General features: G+C 33.5%; 2 protein-coding genes and 2 long non-coding RNA genes across 14 annotated transcripts; 2 read left to right on the plus strand and 2 right to left on the minus strand.

Annotated features, from left to right (window-relative positions):
- Nucleotides 1-1,071: 1,071 nt before the first annotated feature.
- Nucleotides 1,072-4,895, minus strand: LOC104732417 (E3 ubiquitin-protein ligase SDIR1-like). 10 transcript variants are annotated; one of them, XM_087478265.1, is made up of 14 exons: nt 4,409-4,895; nt 4,077-4,117; nt 3,910-3,982; nt 3,656-3,745; nt 3,335-3,490; nt 3,080-3,184; nt 2,917-2,971; nt 2,774-2,826; nt 2,458-2,686; nt 2,270-2,321; nt 2,135-2,182; nt 1,852-2,054; nt 1,497-1,762; nt 1,072-1,384 (listed from the first exon to the last, which is right to left on the minus strand). In XM_087478265.1, exons 6-10 carry the CDS (start codon nt 3,155-3,157, stop codon nt 2,287-2,289), a joined length of 450 nt encoding a protein of 149 aa, XP_087334391.1. In that variant the 5' UTR covers nt 3,158-3,184; nt 3,335-3,490; nt 3,656-3,745; nt 3,910-3,982; nt 4,077-4,117; nt 4,409-4,895; the 3' UTR covers nt 1,072-1,384; nt 1,497-1,762; nt 1,852-2,054; nt 2,135-2,182; nt 2,270-2,286. The 10 variants fall into 10 exon arrangements, with proteins under 10 accessions (XP_087334391.1, XP_087334390.1, XP_087334388.1 ...); XM_087478264.1 differs by having other exon boundaries at nt 1,072-1,393; XM_087478262.1 differs by having other exon boundaries at nt 2,270-2,360.
- Nucleotides 4,896-5,410: 515 nt separating this feature from the next.
- On the plus strand, nt 5,411-7,409 carry LOC104732416 (cytochrome b561 and DOMON domain-containing protein At4g12980). The gene is made up of 3 exons (XM_010451959.3): nt 5,411-6,382; nt 6,478-6,732; nt 6,884-7,409. The coding sequence occupies exons 1-3, from the start codon at nt 5,726-5,728 to the stop codon at nt 7,154-7,156; spliced, it is 1,185 nt and encodes a 394-aa protein (XP_010450261.2). The 5' UTR covers nt 5,411-5,725; the 3' UTR covers nt 7,157-7,409.
- Nucleotides 7,410-7,877: 468 nt separating this feature from the next.
- LOC147930892 (uncharacterized) lies at nt 7,878-8,936 on the minus strand. 2 transcript variants are annotated; one of them, XR_015574423.1, is made up of 3 exons: nt 8,803-8,936; nt 8,341-8,375; nt 7,878-8,183 (listed from the first exon to the last, which is right to left on the minus strand). It is a non-coding gene; the product is annotated as an uncharacterized LOC147930892 (long non-coding RNA). The 2 variants fall into 2 exon arrangements; XR_015574422.1 differs by lacking the exon at nt 8,341-8,375.
- Nucleotides 8,937-11,688: 2,752 nt separating this feature from the next.
- LOC147930893 (uncharacterized) lies at nt 11,689-12,572 on the plus strand. The gene is made up of 3 exons (XR_015574424.1): nt 11,689-11,949; nt 12,162-12,251; nt 12,379-12,572. It is a non-coding gene; the product is annotated as an uncharacterized LOC147930893 (long non-coding RNA).
- Nucleotides 12,573-18,092: the final 5,520 nt, after the last annotated feature.

Consider the following 18,092-nt stretch of genomic DNA (forward strand, 5'->3'; position numbering starts at 1 on the left):
AGTTTTTAATAGTTTGTGAAATGTAATTTACTTTTAATAGTTAAATATGTTATGAAAATGATAATTAAATAATTAACTATATTTTCTGATTTTAATAGTTGATTAATTCTCTCATTTTTAACACTAATAGAAAGAAATATTACTTTATATATATATATATATATATACTAGCAATTGACCCATGCTACGCGGGGAAATTAGATGAAAGTGTTTTTTTGGGTTGTTTTGGTATATTGTTTTTTGGTCATGTATTTTTTTCTCTTTGCATCTTGTTATGTTGTTTGTATGTTTTTTTTGCTGTTTTGTTGGTTTTTATTTTTCCTGTATATTTTATCAGCTAGAAGTTCTCAAATGCAAGTTCAGTCTCCATTTAGTTTGATATTTAGAGCAATCTCTGTAAAGCAAGGAATTTTTTTTTTTAGCGTTGAAGAATATAGTAAACGGCTTGTTGATCTTATAATCTAATAATTAATGAACATCCTCCCGAACCAAGCAAGTATAGTTTCATAACTGGAGGAAAACATTATATAATAACAATAATTACCTATTAGTTTGGCATACATATATATAAAAGATGTTGAATTTACTTCAATTGTTGTCAGCTGATGTAATCATCCATCAAAATTTGGATGATCCTTACATCGCATCTTTTGACTAAACCTTTTTACATCGCATCAAATTTGGATGAATTTGGTGATGCTTCTTAGACTTGAAGACCAAAGCAACACAAAACCATGAGAATATAATAGATTAACAATAGAGTTTAACTGAGAGAAATTACAAGTGTTACCTTTCCTAACTTTTATTTTGGCCGAAAAATGTTTATGAATTTATTTGTAACTGAATAGTGGAATTGACCAACAACAATATAGAATCGAATATTGGTAAAATCATAGAAGTTTGTTTCTATGCAAATCCTTGTAAATTTTCACCTAGTCATCCTAACTCAAAATCATTATTAAAATGTAAAGTATCTTCCTAAAACCGAGTTGGATAATTTGTGGAACTTATGTTGGATTTAAATATTTCGTTCATAAAAAAAATGTTGGATTTAAATAAAACACAAAATAATGAAATGTCAATATTTATGTTACTATTAATAAAAAATATTGGAAGACCTTAAACATAAGTATATAGAAGTCGCTTTCGCTAAGAACATAACTAAGTAGAACAAACAGGTTGATGATCCTACTAAGTATGGTGTGGTGGTTATGGAAGAAGCTACAGCGAGAGTTGAAAGTTTCGTCGAGAAACCAAAACATTTTGTGGGAAACAAGATACACGCTGGGATATACCTCCTGAACCCATCTGTTCTCAACAGGATAGAGCTGAGACGGACTTCGATAGAGAAAGAGATATTCCCTAAGATAGCCGCAGAATGTACCTGAACTCCCTAAGAGAGAAAGCTTCGCAGGTATTGGTTACAAGGGATAACATAATTGGGAATGTTCTTGTGGATGAAAGTGCGGTTATAGGAGAAGGTTGCTTGATCGGACCTGATGTGGTGATTGGTCAGGGATGCGTGATTGATTTAGGTGTTAGATTGTTGGGTTGTACTGTAATGCGTGGAGTTTGTATCAAGGAACATGCGTGCATCTCTAATAGTATTGTGGGATGGGATTCGACTGTTGGAAGGTGGGCTCGGTATTTACTTGTGCGGGTAAATACCGTTGTCGTAAGTACCTTCTGCTGTCTTTTTCAATTGTGCCAAATGAAGGTAGTGACTGACTCTCTCCTTCTCCTTTTTTAGACACTCTTCAGACTGCAAATATAAGATCGCTGACGTTAGTAAACATAGTCCCCTGAAACTTAAATAAAGCACAGACACAAAAATGAAATCCGGAGACATGCCTTTATCATGTAATCATGACAAGAATCCTCCTCGATCCAGCTTGAGGCCTTGCAAGAATAGTAAGATGCGGTATCTTGAAGAATGAAACTTTCAAAGTCGTCTTCGTATTTATTCATCTCTCCCATTCCATTCCCAACATAGACATCTATTACGTTTTTCAGCAGTGCTCTATCAATCTGTTGCCCTCACGTTTTTTATGAATCTGGCGGCAATATATACAAATTGTGTTAGATAACCAGTATCACTAAACCAGAGTTGCTCAAATTAGTTTACATTACTTACCAGTGCAAGTACAGCGTCTTTAACAATGGACTGCACCTCTTGATAAACCTGAAGTACATCATAGAATTGCATGAACAGTTAGGACTTTTGTGGCAATTCAAAATTCGGAGCTACCTACAAGAGAGCATGACAAACCAGGTCGCGGAAGGATGTCAAGCCAACATCATGCAGTGATGGAAGACCTCTCCTGGCAATGAAGTAACGGTTAAACCAACAGTTGCTGCATCTGCTAGACTACGAAAAAAGGGACAAACGGGGACGATAACGGCATGTCAAATCCTAAAGTTTACTAAGAAATCAAATTCTAAACAAAATTCACTGACCTAAGTCATCAAACTCCCGATCAAGAAGAGCCAGCTGGAGCCTAAGTCCTTGAAGACGTCCTCTTGTAGCAACAGCAATGGAGGGAGGCACATGCAACCTCAGCTCAGTGTGACTAAAGAGACCACTTGCTACTGCAGCATGAGCTTGAGCCTGAGCTTGAAGTTGTTGGCAAGTGGCATACATCCTAAGGGTCGTTGCCATCAAAAACACCTCAAGCACAAGCCAGAGCTAAAAAAAAATTTGGAATGTCAAACTGAGAACCCTAAAGATAACTAACTGAAAAGATAAAAACTTTATTGAAAGTATATGACAAACCAGGAAATTAGGAGGCATCTGATGTGAACTGAGAATCATAAACAGCAAAAGAACTGTAGAAATACACAAACCAAACAAGTATTACATCATAACTGAAAAACGATTGCAGAGAGACATAAGGGTTGAAGTTTAAAGAAAATCACCTATAACCAGAAAAGCGAGGGAATTAGAATGAGCTGGTCGAGCTCCATGAACACGCTGTAGTGTTCAATAATACCACCATAAGTTTAACAAAAGATCAATTTGTAATGGAATGGATTTATATATGTTTCCTGCATATGAAATTGTCAAGAAGAGAAAGCATACCATAGCTCGTCTCTCGGGTATAAAACCAGAGAATCCGCTTTCTAAATCACCTCTACTTCCCCGGAAAACAAAACTCATTTTTCCCAAAATTCACAAGTGAGCCCCCTGCAAAGTTTTGCTCAATACAAATTATCATATTAAAAGCATGCAATACAAAAAAGAAAGACATGTAAAGGACTGGAAGCATAAAATCGTAAGAAAATTATAAGAAGCATGAAATTGGAGGAGATGACATTATATAGGACTTAAACTTACGCCAATTGAAAGTGTAGAGGGCTGGAAGACTTGAATTCACATCAAATAGTGAAACGGCATGGATTGTGAGTTAAGGAGAAGAACAACCGGTGGAGAGAGCAACCGGTGGAGAGCTGCAGTGTGAACCAAATGGTAAAGAGAAGCTGTTTGCCACACCTGAAATAAACATAAAATCGGAGCCAGCAAGCAAACCGGAGCCACCATGAGGCTAAAAATTACTATATGAGCTAAAACCATTGTTCCAATATAAGAATGTGTTCACGGTTTGTTATCATTGAGACGTGAAAAAGGAGTTTTCTGTTGGAAAAGGAAGAAACATACCATGTCATTCTCCTTCTTCTTCTAAATTAGCTTTATCGACCAGTCTTGCTAACTCTTTGTGAGGCCAGACCACATCATCATATCCATCATCTACATTCAAAATCTATGTTAATATGTGATTAAGAATACTGTAACCATCAAGGATAATACATTAACAGGAGAGTGGAGACTAATAGTACATGTAATCAACTAAAACTCATTATATAGTTCTTGTCAAAGGATGAGTCAAACGTGGTTTGGCATAAGGAACATACCTGAACACTACAACATCACCACGCACAAACTTGTAATCCTTGAGGCAAATTTTGTCCACAAGTACAAAATCATCTGCACCAACAATTGAACATCTAATAAGAAAAGAAGAATAGACCAAAAAATGCAAGAGTCAACTTTGAAACAGTTTTGGCTAAAGGACACTCACCTAAATAAGAATTTTTCTGGGGATTCATTGTCGGAGACCATCTGCAACAAAATCCACAAGGCTCCAGAGTTAATAAAGCTTTTAAATAATGTTTTCTAATACAAAATAACATAATCTATCAATTGCATCTTACAATAATCTTAAATAATTCCCATTCCAAACCAGACCCAATACAGTTATACCAGACTTAAAACCATAGTATTGTCAAGCAGCATGAACCGATCTGTAAATCTAACCTTAATTAAACTATGCTAAACTAATTGAACTAAACCTAATCGATTCATGGAGATGCAGCTATAAGCCGTTTGCCATTTAAAAAAAAAAAATCGTACCAATAGAAAGAGATTGGAGCATCGAAAGAGAGATTGAATCATTGACCATCGATTAGTGTTGGGTTGCTTCTCGATTCTCCTCTAAATTCATGTGCAAGGAACAATACACTCGTCGTAGCCACTATCATTGTCTTCACCAGTCTCAGCGGGCAACCTCGTCCCGTGTCTGCTGTAATGAACGACAAGAACGTCGCCAGAATCAGCAGATCCGACGAGATCCTTAAGCGCACGGCGGATGTTCTTGCCAGAAGACTGGAAGACTTCAATTGGCATCAGATGGTGAAACGGCATGGATCAAGAGTTAAGGAGAAGAGCAACCGGTGGAGATGGAGCGTCGTGACAGCGCGGAGGAGAGACATTCATAGGTTTAATCGATAACATAGAAAAACAATTGGGCCTGAATTATCTTTGAAAAACTTTGGACTAAGTTCAATCCGAAAAACCCAAAATATTTAAGAGGAGATGTTGAGGTGGCAGCACTAGGAGTGAGTAAAGTGTACTTTATATATATAGATAGATATATATATTTTAATAGCATATTTATGTGAATAATAATGAAATAAATATTTCCTTATATATTTTAGTGGCACATTCAATAAATCAAAAAACTTGTTTTTGTAAATATGTTTATCTTGAGATGCTTAACTGCAATTAAATCTCCAAATTGTTCAGGCGACGACACATCAACATTTTCAACAAAGTACTTTCCTATTAATATAGAGAGAATCTTTAGATACATATAATAGAGAATCGAAATAGTTTTAGGAATAAATGATTTAATGCCCTTTTTTGGGACCAACTAAGATTTAATACTATCTCAAAACATGCATTCACACTTTAAAACATGCTAGTTACTTAGAAAATAATAATGTAAATTAGAATTTATTTATTTAGAATGAACACCTTTTAAAATAATAATGTGAGTTGTAATTTATTTTAATAAAAGATATATAAAATACCCTATAAATATATAAAAATCCTCATATTTCGAAGGCCAAAAATACTTTTAGATCCTTAGTCTTAGGTCAAACATAATAACTGTCAACTAATCTGATTATGTTCTGATTCACGACCTTCCAGAATCCCGACAACAACAACAACAACAAAAAAGTTCGTTGTGCTGTTTTTTTTTTCTTTCCGAAAATCAAAAAAGAAAAAAACCTTCAAAAAAATATATATATATATATACAAATCTTAATTAACTGAAACCAGGTGTGTATCGTAGATTTAGATACAAGCTATAATTATCACACACCGTTTCACCTATTTATCTCCTCCGACCAATACTTAACGGTTACTACAACTCATCTCATCATCATGGCGTCTTCTTACCTTGGAATATCTCTTTCCTTTGTCTTCTGGGCTTTGCTACTCTCACCGGCTGTGTCACAGTCATCATCTTCTTGTTCGTCACAGACATTTGCCGGCGTCAAATCTTACCCTCACTGTCTCGACCTCCCTGACCTCAAAGCCTTTCTCCATTACTCCTATGACGCATCTAACACAACCCTCTCCGTTGTTTTCTCTGCTCCACCGTCAAAGCCTGGTGGATGGATCGCTTGGGCTATTAACCCTAAATCCACCGGCATGGCTGGATCTCAAGCCCTCGTTGCCTCTAAGGACCCGAAAACAGGCGTCGCCTCCGTTACCACCCTCAACATCATCTCATACAGCTCTCTTGTTCCCTCGAAGCTGTCGTTTGAAGTGTGGGACGTTAAGGCCGAGGAGGCGGCTAAAGACGGTGGAGCTTTGCGGATCTTTGCGAAGGTGAAGGTTCCGGCGGATTTGGCGGCGAAAGGGAAGGTTAACCAGGTCTGGCAGGTCGGACCTGGAGTGTCCAATGGAAGGATAGCCGCTCATGATTTCAGCGGTCCAAATCTCAACGCGATGGGAGCACTCGATCTGACCGGAGCCACCCCATCAGTCCCTGTTTCGGGAGGCGGTGAAGGGAACTCTAAGGTTCATAAGAGAAACGTGAGTTTTTATATGATTATGTGATTTTGTTTTTAAAACCGTTCTCTCCAAAACTTTGGATCCTTTGGCTTAACGATTTGAATCTGAATTGGTAGATCCATGGGATATTGAACGCTGTGAGTTGGGGAATTCTGTTCCCGATTGGAGGCATGATAGCTAGATACATGAGGATATTTGAATCAGCAGATCCTGCTTGGTTTTACCTCCACGTGTCATGTCAGTTCTCGGCGTACGTCATCGGTGTAGCCGGATGGGCCACCGGACTTAAGCTAGGTTCCGAATCCAAAGGTATTCAGTACAACAGTCACCGAAACATAGGCATTGCTCTCTTCTCTATTGCCACTCTTCAGGTAATAATTAAACCAATGCTAATCCTCATTAGGACCATGCATTAGAGTGTTATTTGTTATACTAGTGGATATTGCAAGTTGGCCAATAGAAAAGATATGTTTTGTTCTGTTGTTGAACTATGCTTTTGTGTCTTTTTGCGCGTGTTTAAAGATGTTTGCGATGCTGCTGCGGCCAAGAAAGGACCACAAGTTTAGATTTGTTTGGAATATTTACCACCACGGAGTTGGATACTCTATCCTCATCCTTGGAATCATCAATGTTTTCAAAGGTCTTAGCATCTTAAACCCAAAGCATACTTACAAGACGGCTTACATTGCTGTGATTGCGACCTTAGGAGGCATTACTTTACTCTTGGAAGCTGTTACTTGGGTCATTGTCCTGAAGAGAAAATCTGCTAATTCTACTAAGCATCCTAAGCGTTAACCAGTGTTGGCACTTGGTATAGTTCAAAGAGTTTGTATTGCTTTATTATTTTCATTTGAGTTAGAAACTACATTATATCTTTCTCCACAAATCATGATTCATCCCTAGACACTGCTTGTTTTGATGATGATGACTACTGCTTTTGAGGTTTATATGTATAGTAGGAGAAAAGAAACACATATATGCGTTTGTGTTTTTTATTTTTATCGTTTGTTATTGTGATTCAAAGTATTTGTAGGGATTTTTTTAAAAACTTCTATCTTTCCAATCCTTTTTAGATGTCCGAGATTATGACGAAACGAAATATGATCAAAAGTCTACGTGGGGTAAAACACTCGTCATAAGATTCTTATTTTTGGGTATTTTGAGTGACGATAAGTTATCATTGATAACGTTTAAAACTTTAATGCGTCCACCTACTACCGAATCAGCTTTAATTACATCCCAAATTTATAAAAATACAAGATAACGACCCGCCCAATGTTTTGTAAATAAAATTAAATTTAATAAAAATATATTAAAATATATTGTACTTTATTTATAAATTTTCTTTTTACTATAATACACTGATTTATATCCATATACAAATCTTTTATGTATGTTACCATTAAAAATGTATTTTTTACATCTAGGTATACTGTATGTTACAAATATAGTATTATTTACCACCACCTAAAAAAATGTCTATATGAAAAAATTAAGCCTAACTATTATATGTCTCTTTACTTTCACTTTTGCAAAGTTTCATTAATCAATAAAATTGTTGGATCAAAAAAAATTTTGAATAAAAAATAAATTACATTACAATAGAGTATGACTAACCATGGAGAAAACCTCGGCTCTGCCCTCCTCTCTTATGGAGAGAACCTTGCGTCCAACCTCCTCCACCATGGAGAGAACCTTCGCTCCGCTTTCGTCTCTTGGGGAGATAACCTTGCGTCCAACCTCCCCCACCTTCCTCCCTTGGGGAGATAACCTTGCGTCCAACCTTCTCCACCATAGAGAGAACTTCGGCTCTGCACTCCTCCTGTGTGGAGAGAACATGTTCACGTCTTTTAGCTATCTCAAAGTGGCTTGCTCCAACAACCAATGAATCTAAAGACTCTTATCTAACATCACAAAATCGTTTGATAGTAGCTAATGTTAAATTTTCCAATGTAATCATGGAAGTTTCTTTGACACACCATGATGTAGCCTCTGTCTCTAAGCTCCTAAAGATCTGTCAACAACGATTTATATTTTTTCAATATATCTATGTTTGTTGTAAGCTTGTGTTTGATTAGCTTATTTTATCCAACCATTAGGTTAATGACCTTCTCCTCTTTATCTCTTTTTAAGATTGAAGGAATGGTAACAGTTGTGTTTGCACAACAAAAAGGTCTATGACCAACCAATCAAGGTTGAGAAATTAAAAAAAAAATTAATTTGACATAACTAAAAAAATAATAGAAAATTATAAGCACGATAATATATGAACCTCAAATAATTCAAAGATGAATATAAAAATTAAATAAAACAATCTAAAACTACTACAATAAAATTTTAAAATACAGTATTAGAAAATGAAGATGCATATATTAATCTTCCATATTAGAAAATGAAGATGCATATATTAATCTTCCATATCTTCCATATGTTAATCTTACCTATTCTAAACTGAAAAAGTAGAAAGTATGAGTATATTCTAGTTTTAAAAAATAAGGAAAATTTGCCTTCACATTAAAAGACTTCACCAATAGAACAAAGTTGAAAGCAGTATGAATAAATTATTTTGTTAGATGAATAATATGAGACGATCTATGTTTATATAGACGTCAGTATTTACATTTTTTAGAATTAATAATTTTCTGTATATTTTCTTTAATCCCTTTTCTATTTTTTGTATAATTAATAAGTAAAAAAATTTATAATTTCGAATTTTATGAATTATATATATATATAATCTTATTATAATTATTTAAAAAACTGTTTAATTTTAATAATTTTTTGATAATTATCTTTTTATATTATTAATATTGTTTAAAACAATTTTATTTGTTTTTGTCGTAATCTTAAATTCTTTATTAAATATTAACTTTTACACATGTCAAGATCTCAGATTAGTAACTTGACACATATCAAAATCATGGTAAATACACCCCTCTATATAAGCAAATAAATGATCTTATGATCATAGAAATTATTTTGTTTTGATCGTTAAAATTGACACGTGTCACGATCTGATAAGTTACTAACTTTGATATGTGATTTCTGATCGTTAAAATTAACACGTGTCACGATCTGATGAGTTACTAACTTTGATATTTAATCGTTAAAACTGACACGTGTCACGATCTGGTGAATTTTTAACTTTGATCTATGATCGTTAAAACTAACACGTGTCACGATCTAGTGAGTTACTAAATTTGAGAACTAAGGTTTATATAATAAGATACTATACATTACGAGTATATATATATATTTTTTTTTTCCAAATTTTAGTGGAATACATTCATATTTTTTAGATGAAATTCAAATTCTAGTGGAATTCTCTTTCGAAACTTTTTCAACATTGTTTCCACTTTTCTTTCCTAAAAAAGTGGTTTGCACTTTGCACTGATCTACCCAAGATTGACTCACATATTACACCAACACTTTGAAAATTTAAATTACAGTAAAACCTCTATAAATTAATAAGGTGGGACCATAAAATTTTATTAATTTATAGAGGTTTTAATTTATCGATAAATTATTAATTATTAATTTATCGATAAATTAATAAAATATTAACTTATGAATAGATTTTTTCATTTTCGTAATTTTGGAAATTTCGTATTACAAAATAAGATACTTTTGTTATCATTCACATTTTTAAAGAATTTCTTTAATTTACAATTATGGCTATCATAATAGGATGAATGTCAATTGTTTACTAGATTATCTAGGTAAAAATGATAAATGTTAGAAGTTTAGAGTCTAAAAGAAATTGCTACTACTATCGTTCATGGTAATAATGAAGTCGAAGAAGATATTACGATACCTTTACAACCAGTTACTAAATAAGCAATTACCGCATGATTCTCTACAATTTTTGGATACAACTTTAGAAGATAACAATTAAAAAGATTAAAAATGAGCTCTAACAAGAATGCAAATCCAAGAATATGCAAACAACAAGAAAGTTATATTTCACTAGATTTTGTTAGATAGACAAACAACAATAGAGTCATATCTCACTAGATTTTCTTATATATATATATTTATATATATTTATATTTATATATTTTAGTTTATTTGATTATTAATTTATGATATTGATGAGACCATATTTTTACATAGGATTTCCAAAAAAAATATTATCTTATTATTTTATCGAAATATGTTATTTTTTACAATAGCCCAACTTGGGACTGGAAGAATTTATTAATTTATAGCGAGTATTAATTTAAAGAGTATGAATTTATAGAGGTTCTATTGTATATTTTATTTGTTAAATTGTTTTGTTTTCTTTAATGTTTAAGATTAAGATTTTATAATTATATTTTGATTACTAATTTTATGGTTTAACCTGCAGCATACCGTGAGACTATTTGATTTTTATATAATATTAATTTAATTAGATATATTTATTACTCTAATATTGATATTGTTAACAAACTAATGAAATGATTTGTTACGCGTATATCACCGAATTATTGATATTTTTACATTTTAAGAGTTTAAATTCTTTAAAATAAAGAACCGGAGTATATATACCAAATAAAATTTATAAATTTAAATGTCTGATAAATTAAGCTCTTTGTTCATTCGTATTCGAAATCATTTTGGTTTCTTTTATAGTATGACACTATGACTTTAAACCCTTGATATATTTTTCCAAATGATGTGGGATATTTTTATACACATTTTTTTATTTATCGATTGAGTAAAATATGTCCGTTTTAAAAAATTTGAATCACATCATATGCAGAAAAAATCACAAATTTTATCAAATAAATTTATTACATAATAATTAAAAATAATTTAAATATAAAATAAAATAAAAGTAAAAGGAGAATCATATATTTATGTTTGAATTAGATAGAGATATTTATGGAAACTATATAAAATTTTAATTTCTTTTTCAAAAACCTTTCATGCAATCCTTTATATTATAATTCACAAGTCATCTGGCCAATAAAAACTTGCCACATCAGTATATTTTGGCAAATTTTATTTTAAAAAATCTAATACCAAAAATAATAAGACACGATCGGGAAAAAAAACAGTTGGGAAAACTTTTAACTGATTTCATTTTTAAAGCATAAATCGCATTACCAATCAAATTTTGACAAATCAGAAAAACAAATTATTTTTGAAAAGTAAATACAAAACAGAAAATGAAATCGTGGCATAAAAAAAAAAATAAACGATACTGTATACTAACATTTTTTAGAAAAAGACAATTAAATCTAACTAATGTGAAAGCAAATAATTAAATATATATATATATATATATAATCCCTAAACCTTTGCCTTCTTTCTCGCCGTCTCCCTGTCCCCATGTCTTGCAACCGTTTCTTGCTAATCTATATATTGTTACATTTTCTAAGCGATTTATTTAATTACCACTTCTAAATTTCTCACCTTCGGGTTAGTCAGTTGCTTTTTCTTCCACCAGTTTTACTCCATGCCGCCATGGCAGATTAACAATTCTTCTATTATTATTTTTGTACGCTTTCTCTTCTAAAACCAGAATTCATCTCGCTCTCCCTTCTCCTTAGAGATCATTTATGGCTAAGAGAACGAAGAGAACTTTTATCATTCCAACTAAGGTATCAAGTTTGTATTTCCGAGATTTAATTTGCATGTCTCTTGGTTTTGCATATTTTGCATGTCTCTTGGTTTCGTTTTAACATCATTTTAATTTATACTTTGTAAATAATTATAATTTCGTTCTTATTACATCATTTTGTCCATTATTAATTTGGTCTTCAAAAAGTGTTTGAGAAACTAACAGTGGGAAGAGACATGGCTTTGTTTTCAGGTTCCGTGTGAAACATCAAACATATTTAGAAACGAAAACTCTTACACAAATCAAATCGATAATATCTATATCGTTTGTGACCTACCCAAGGTTATCAATTCTCATTTAGTTCTTCATTTTTTTTTTCAGTTAACAATTGATGTCATAGTTTTAAACGTAAACTCAAGTGCTTTCTATATATTAACGATTTTGACTGTTTGATTTGGTAAAATTACAGTTGAAAGAAAACCAAGCCACACAAGCACAACATGCAACAACTTTAGCAATGAATCCAAGTTTTTTTTAAAGACTTCATTCCCGGTTTAAAATGGTGAGTATGCTTTTTCATCTAAATTTTTTTATCTAATGTGTTGATTTCTAATTAAGCACACTGATGTTCTCAAAACAAATTAACATATAAATTTTTATTGAATTATGTTTTTTTCCGGACATAGTCCGGGCTTCGTACTAGTTAAATATAACTAAAATGATAGATTATTGTACTTTAAAAATGTTAATAATTTGGATCACAATCAAATAAATTAAAAACAGTTTTTAAACATAATTTAAAATACAAACCACTGTACCAATAATAACTTGACATGTCAGCAAAACCCAAATTATTTTTTAAAAAGTATCTAAAAAAGGTGATCCTAGAGAAAAAAAGGAAAAAAGGATTAAATCACAAATAAAGCTTTTGAAACAATCGAAAAAATTATCTGTTTTTAACTGCTTCGCCCCACTATGCTTCCACGGCTCCACGATATCTCACTTTCAACAAAGTCTTCACTTTAAAAATTCATATTATAGTGAAACTTCTATTTGCTTTCATCCTCTCTCCAAAACCCAAAAAAATAAAAAATCTAGATCCATGCAAGAAGGAAGAAGACGAAGGAGACAAGATTGAAACAAAGAAAATGAAGGAGACAAACAGGTATGATCGTCGAAACATGTACGGGAACTGGAAATGGGAACGGAAAATGACAAAGTAAAAATTAATAGATATGGATACGGCATGGTTACTTCAATAAATATATAAGAAAATTATAAATATATCTTCAACATAGAAGAAAAATAGTTGAGAATTTGTTAAAAATGCCCCTTTTGATATACCTTTTTCAAAAATACCCTTTTTTCTGGCCATTTTTATTTATGCCCTCTTTTAATTTTTAATGACCATTTTACCCTTATATGAAAATTATTTTATTCAATAAAAAGAAAAACAAAATTTTCCTGCAAAAAATTTTCCGACATTTTTTCCCGCCAAAAAATTTTCGAAAAAATTTTCTCGCCAAAAATTTTTTTGTCAAAAAAATTTTGATAAAAAATTTCGAAGCAAAACCGCCAAAATTTTTCTCGCCAAAAAAAATTTACAAGGTTTTTAAAAGGTTTTTATAAGGTTTCTACCTTATAAAAGCCTTATAAACACCTTGTAAAGGCTTTTACAATATTTTTTAAAGAGTTTTAAAAGGTTTTTTAAACAACTTGTAAACGTTTTTACAAGATTTTTAAAAGGTTTTTAAAAGGTTTTAAAAGGTTTTTAAAAGGTTTTCAAATGGTTTTTAAAAGGATTTTTAAAAGGTTTTTAAACACCTTCTAAACGCTTTTACAATGTTTTTAAAAACCTTGTAAAAGTTTTTATAAGATTTTTAAAAGGGTTTTAAAAGGTTTTTTAAAAGCGTTTACAAGGTGTTTAAAAATCTTTTAAAGCATTTACAAGCTTTTTAAAAGCATTTACAAGGTTTTTAAAAGCGTTTACAATGTGTTTAAAAACTTTTTAAAAACCTTGCAAACGCTTTTTAAAAGCATTTACAAGATTTTTAAAAGGTATAAATTTCAATATTTTTGGCGGGAAAAAAATTTTGGCGGGAAATTTTTTTGGCGGGAAAATATTTTCGATTTTGATGACTGTACATTCTTGCTGTCACTCAAAAAAGGGTAATTTGGTCATTTTGTATGTAAAGAGGGGTAGTTTTAAAAATGGTCAACATGAAGGGGTATTTTTAAAAAGAGATATGGAAAAATGGGCATTTTTGAGAATGCCCCAAAATAGTTTAAAAAAACAATTAAAAACTAACTATTGAGGAATTAATTTTCAAAATCCGGATCATCTAATGAAAGGTTTGATAACTCCATAATCCCCGCTTCAGCTTGAATATACTTTCATCTTTACCAACATCCCACTTTTTGGTCTTTTCATTTTGATATTTATCAGTATTTCTTGATAGAAGCCACAAATTGTTGTGGATGTAAACCAAGTCTTCAGCACGACTTGTACTAAATTTGTTTCTTTTGAGTGAGTGGATGAACGAGTAAGTACTCCAATTGTGTTCATCACAAGAAGAAAAGCTAGGTTGTCCAAGAAGTTTAGAAGCGAAAGTTTGGAGGAGAGGAGTTTGAGCACCAAAGTTTACCCACCAATTCATAGGTTCCATATTCTCCATCTCCAAAATGCATATCAAATCCTGAAAAAGGACCACTCTTCGTTGAGAATAATGCATACTAATTCATCACTTTATTATGATCATCACTACTAGGAAACAATCTCCGGAGACATTTCATCCTTTCAATTGAGATTTCTCTGCATCTTTATGAGGACTTTGTTTCATCTTCAAGTAGCCAAGCTTCAGTATAAAATCTATGACATATAAAAAATGTGTTATATTTATATAACATGTGGCAAGGTAACAAGAAAAAAAAATATTTTAAAATCACATACCTTGGATTTAGAGAGTGAGCTAAACAATGTAGAGGAGTGTTATTCTTTGCCTAACGAGCCACCAAGATATCATAAACAACATCATAGAAGAGACTATATTCAGATCTTTGAAGTCTTTCTTTCTTTTATATCTCAAATTTCACCTTCTCAATCATGGAATGCCACATCTCATATACCAAGTGAAGGCATGGCTTATCAGTATCACAATATCTAATCATATCATAGATAGGTATTGTGAAATCGATAATACAAGTGACTTTGTCCCACCAATCATCATTCAAAAGCTTATCCTTAACAAAGTTTGTTTTCTCTGTGTCATCCTCTCTATAAGTATACCATTGCTCACTTAAAACCATGGACTGGAGGCCGGTTTTGATAAGCTTCAATCTCTTAAGCATCACAACAATGGAAGCAAAACGAGTATCAGCCACCACGAGTAACTTAAGAGGAATGAACTTACCGAAGATATCTAGTCTCATGTTGTGGTTCATGATAAAATGCTTGATTGCGAGAGCATCCCCATGAACATTTGTTATCCAATAACATGCATCACATGTTTCAAAATTTGATTCCACAATTCCTTGCCGCACATATATTCTTCAAAGCAAGATTAAGAGTGTGTACCACACAAGGTGTCAAATAAATGTGAGGATAAGTACACTCAATAATCTCTCCAGCCACCTTATAGTTTGCTGGATTGTCAGTGATGATTTGCACAAATTTTTGATGACCCACTTCATTTATAACTTTTTTCATCAAATTAGAGATGAAGACCTTATCTTTCACTTCCTCAGCACAATCCACAGCTTTCAAAAACAGAGGAGCATTTCATGAAACACTAATGAAATTACTCAGAGGCTTTCTTGTAGGATCACTCCAACCATCTGACACAATCATCACCCCTTTTTCATTCCATGTTAACTTAAGCGGTACTAATAAATCCTCAACATGGTTTCTTTCTTTATGTAGCAAAGTCGTCCTCAACTTATTATAACCAGGAGGCACATAACCATCAATTTTATTGGCACCAGCAAACTGATATGACCTAGGCCAATGTGGATTCCTTGCCAGATTAAAAGCCAAACCTCCGGTGTAAAACATTATGGCGATTTCTTGATTCAACTGGTCTCTGGCTGCAATTCTAAATGCTCAATAGGTGAAAAACTAGATTTCCTCTTCTTGAAAGCAGAATCCGTTTCACAAGGCAAAGATACTTCTTTTGGTCCAAACTCTTTTTTCCTCTCCTCAAACTCGTTTTCTAACCTTTGCATGTCAAGCTTTTCATTCATGCGTACTTTCTTACATGCAATGATTCCAGCATTTTTTATTCCAAGCAAGTGAGCTTTAACTCTAGAATACCAACCTGATTGCTGTTCACCACAAAAGTTACACTTGAATTTCCAAGTTCCTCTTGTTGCTCCTACTTTCTCTATTTTTGTCACACAACTGCAGAGTGGAGCTTCATCGCTTTCATTTGTAGAACTTGTAAATTCATTACCAGCGCTACTACTACCAATATTATCACTCTGTTCTTAAGAATTGTTCATCTGATTAAACAACATAATGTTAAATTAAAATTAATCAAAAACAACAAGAACAAAGAAGGTAAACAAACGATCACACACATGATCATTGTATAATACTCCCTTTGTTTCACAAAAAAGTGTTATTCTGGAGTTTTTCCTTTGTTTTACAAAGAATGTCACTTTATATTTATAATATGATTTTAACATCAAATTTTCTAATTTATCCTTAACACAAAACTCTTTTTATTAAACTTAAATGATAAATTACTCATTGAATGAGGGCATATATGTATAATTCAATTTTTCTTAATTTGTGTGCAATGTGTCAAAATGAAACTATTTGTGAAACAGAGGGAGTATTTAAAAAGTTAAAAGAGAAAAGAGAAGAAGACTAGAAGAGTAATTAGAATTACCTGTTCTGGTTTCGCTCTTCTTAGAAGACGTCAAAGAGAGAAAGTGATGTGAGCACGGGATCGGTCACTCGGCCACGAACACTCACATCTCTCGGATACCTCTCGGCCACCTCTCGGACACTCGGACAAACAGTACCAGCGTCCAGTAGCTAGCGTAGGCGGTAAGTATCTGACCCAGAACACCAACGTGGCATCCTTCAGTCCCCAAGGGATCATCAAGGACGAGCAAGACAAGTCGTCTATTGGGCAGTTCAAGCCAAGCTCCAACTCTTACACCAAAGGCTCATGGCTAGCATCACCAAAGAAGAGCCTAGGGTGCGACCAGCTTTGGGAAGCTTGATACGCATGTCTTCACCAACAAGCTAGTGTGAAGACATCCCTAAGTCATTAGAAAAAGCTGTACTCTTTTTCCTACTCTGGGTTTGTCCCAATAGGTTTACCAAAGAGGTTTTAATGAGGCAGCGAACTCTAGTGCATCTCCACTTCATTCCCACTTGGCTCATGACTTGGAAACATTCATTGACATGCTTAGGAGCCAAGGAAGTGAAGATCCTATCACCACGTCCCACCAATGACGTGGCATTTCTATCTTTTTCCTTCCTTTTCTTTATTTTCCTTTGAACTCTCTTATGACTTTTGGATTGGTCTTTGTTTTGAATTGCTTTTGCTTTTGCTTTTAGGGACATGTGTGTTCCTTAGCTAGTGGCCGCGTGTCTAGGGTTTTAGTTTCTCCCATATGTTAGCCTCCCTATAAAAAGGCCTAAACCCTCATTGTAAAACTTAGACTTGAATAAGAATTAAAATTCCCAAAGAGAGAATCTTTGTTTCTCGTCTCACCCCTCTCTTCCGCCCAAGTCCGAGACTTGGCTCCAGAGAAATCCTAGAAGGTTCACGAACCGGGTTTGAGACCTTCTAGTCCGACCGTATCACGGGCCGTGCCATCTCCCGTGTGTCGTCGCATCGATCCACCTTCACAACCATCGTCACTTCGCATCGCAACCTATCGCAACCATCATCGCATCGCATCGTGTCCCCTCACAACCACCGTCGATCCGTTTTGTAACCGGTCACGGTCTCTCATAGCCGCTCGTGTCCACCGTCGTTCCGCAATGTAGCCGCTCGACCAGGCCGAGGCCAAAGTTCGAAACTCTCAAACCACTCGTTGTTTTTCCTTCATTTCGCGTTTCCATCGTTGGTTCCCACCCTAGAGATGATCCACCACGCCTTGACCGAGGAAAGTCGCCCCTAGCTCGACCGGCCCGAGAGCATCTGATTCTATAACATCCGTGTTCCG

The sequence above is a fragment of the Camelina sativa genome, chromosome 12, assembly GCF_030686135.1.
Source record: "Camelina sativa cultivar CO46 ecotype springtype chromosome 12, ASM3068613v1".
In the NCBI taxonomy this organism is placed as follows: domain Eukaryota; kingdom Viridiplantae; phylum Streptophyta; class Magnoliopsida; order Brassicales; family Brassicaceae; genus Camelina; species Camelina sativa.

What these genes read in the sequence shown, in the direction of transcription:
- LOC104732417 (XM_087478259.1), bottom strand. Translation starts at nt 3,157, where the DNA reads ATGAGTTTTGTTTTCCGGGGAAGTAGAGGTGATTTAGAAAGCGGATTC. An exon ending in TACCCGAGAGACGAGCTATG is followed by an intron (nt 2,972 to 3,079) that starts GTATGCTTTCTC and finishes TGAACACTACAG; the next exon opens with CGTGTTCATGGAGCTCGACC. An exon ending in TCGGGAGTTTGATGACTTAG is followed by an intron (nt 2,364 to 2,457) that starts GTCAGTGAATTT and finishes TTCGTAGTCTAG; the next exon opens with CAGATGCAGCAACTGTTGGT.
- LOC104732416 (XM_010451959.3), top strand. Translation starts at nt 5,726, where the DNA reads ATGGCGTCTTCTTACCTTGGAATATCTCTTTCCTTTGTCTTCTGGGCT. An exon ending in CTAAGGTTCATAAGAGAAAC is followed by an intron (nt 6,383 to 6,477) that starts GTGAGTTTTTAT and finishes CTGAATTGGTAG; the next exon opens with ATCCATGGGATATTGAACGC. An exon ending in TCTCTATTGCCACTCTTCAG is followed by an intron (nt 6,733 to 6,883) that starts GTAATAATTAAA and finishes GCGTGTTTAAAG; the next exon opens with ATGTTTGCGATGCTGCTGCG.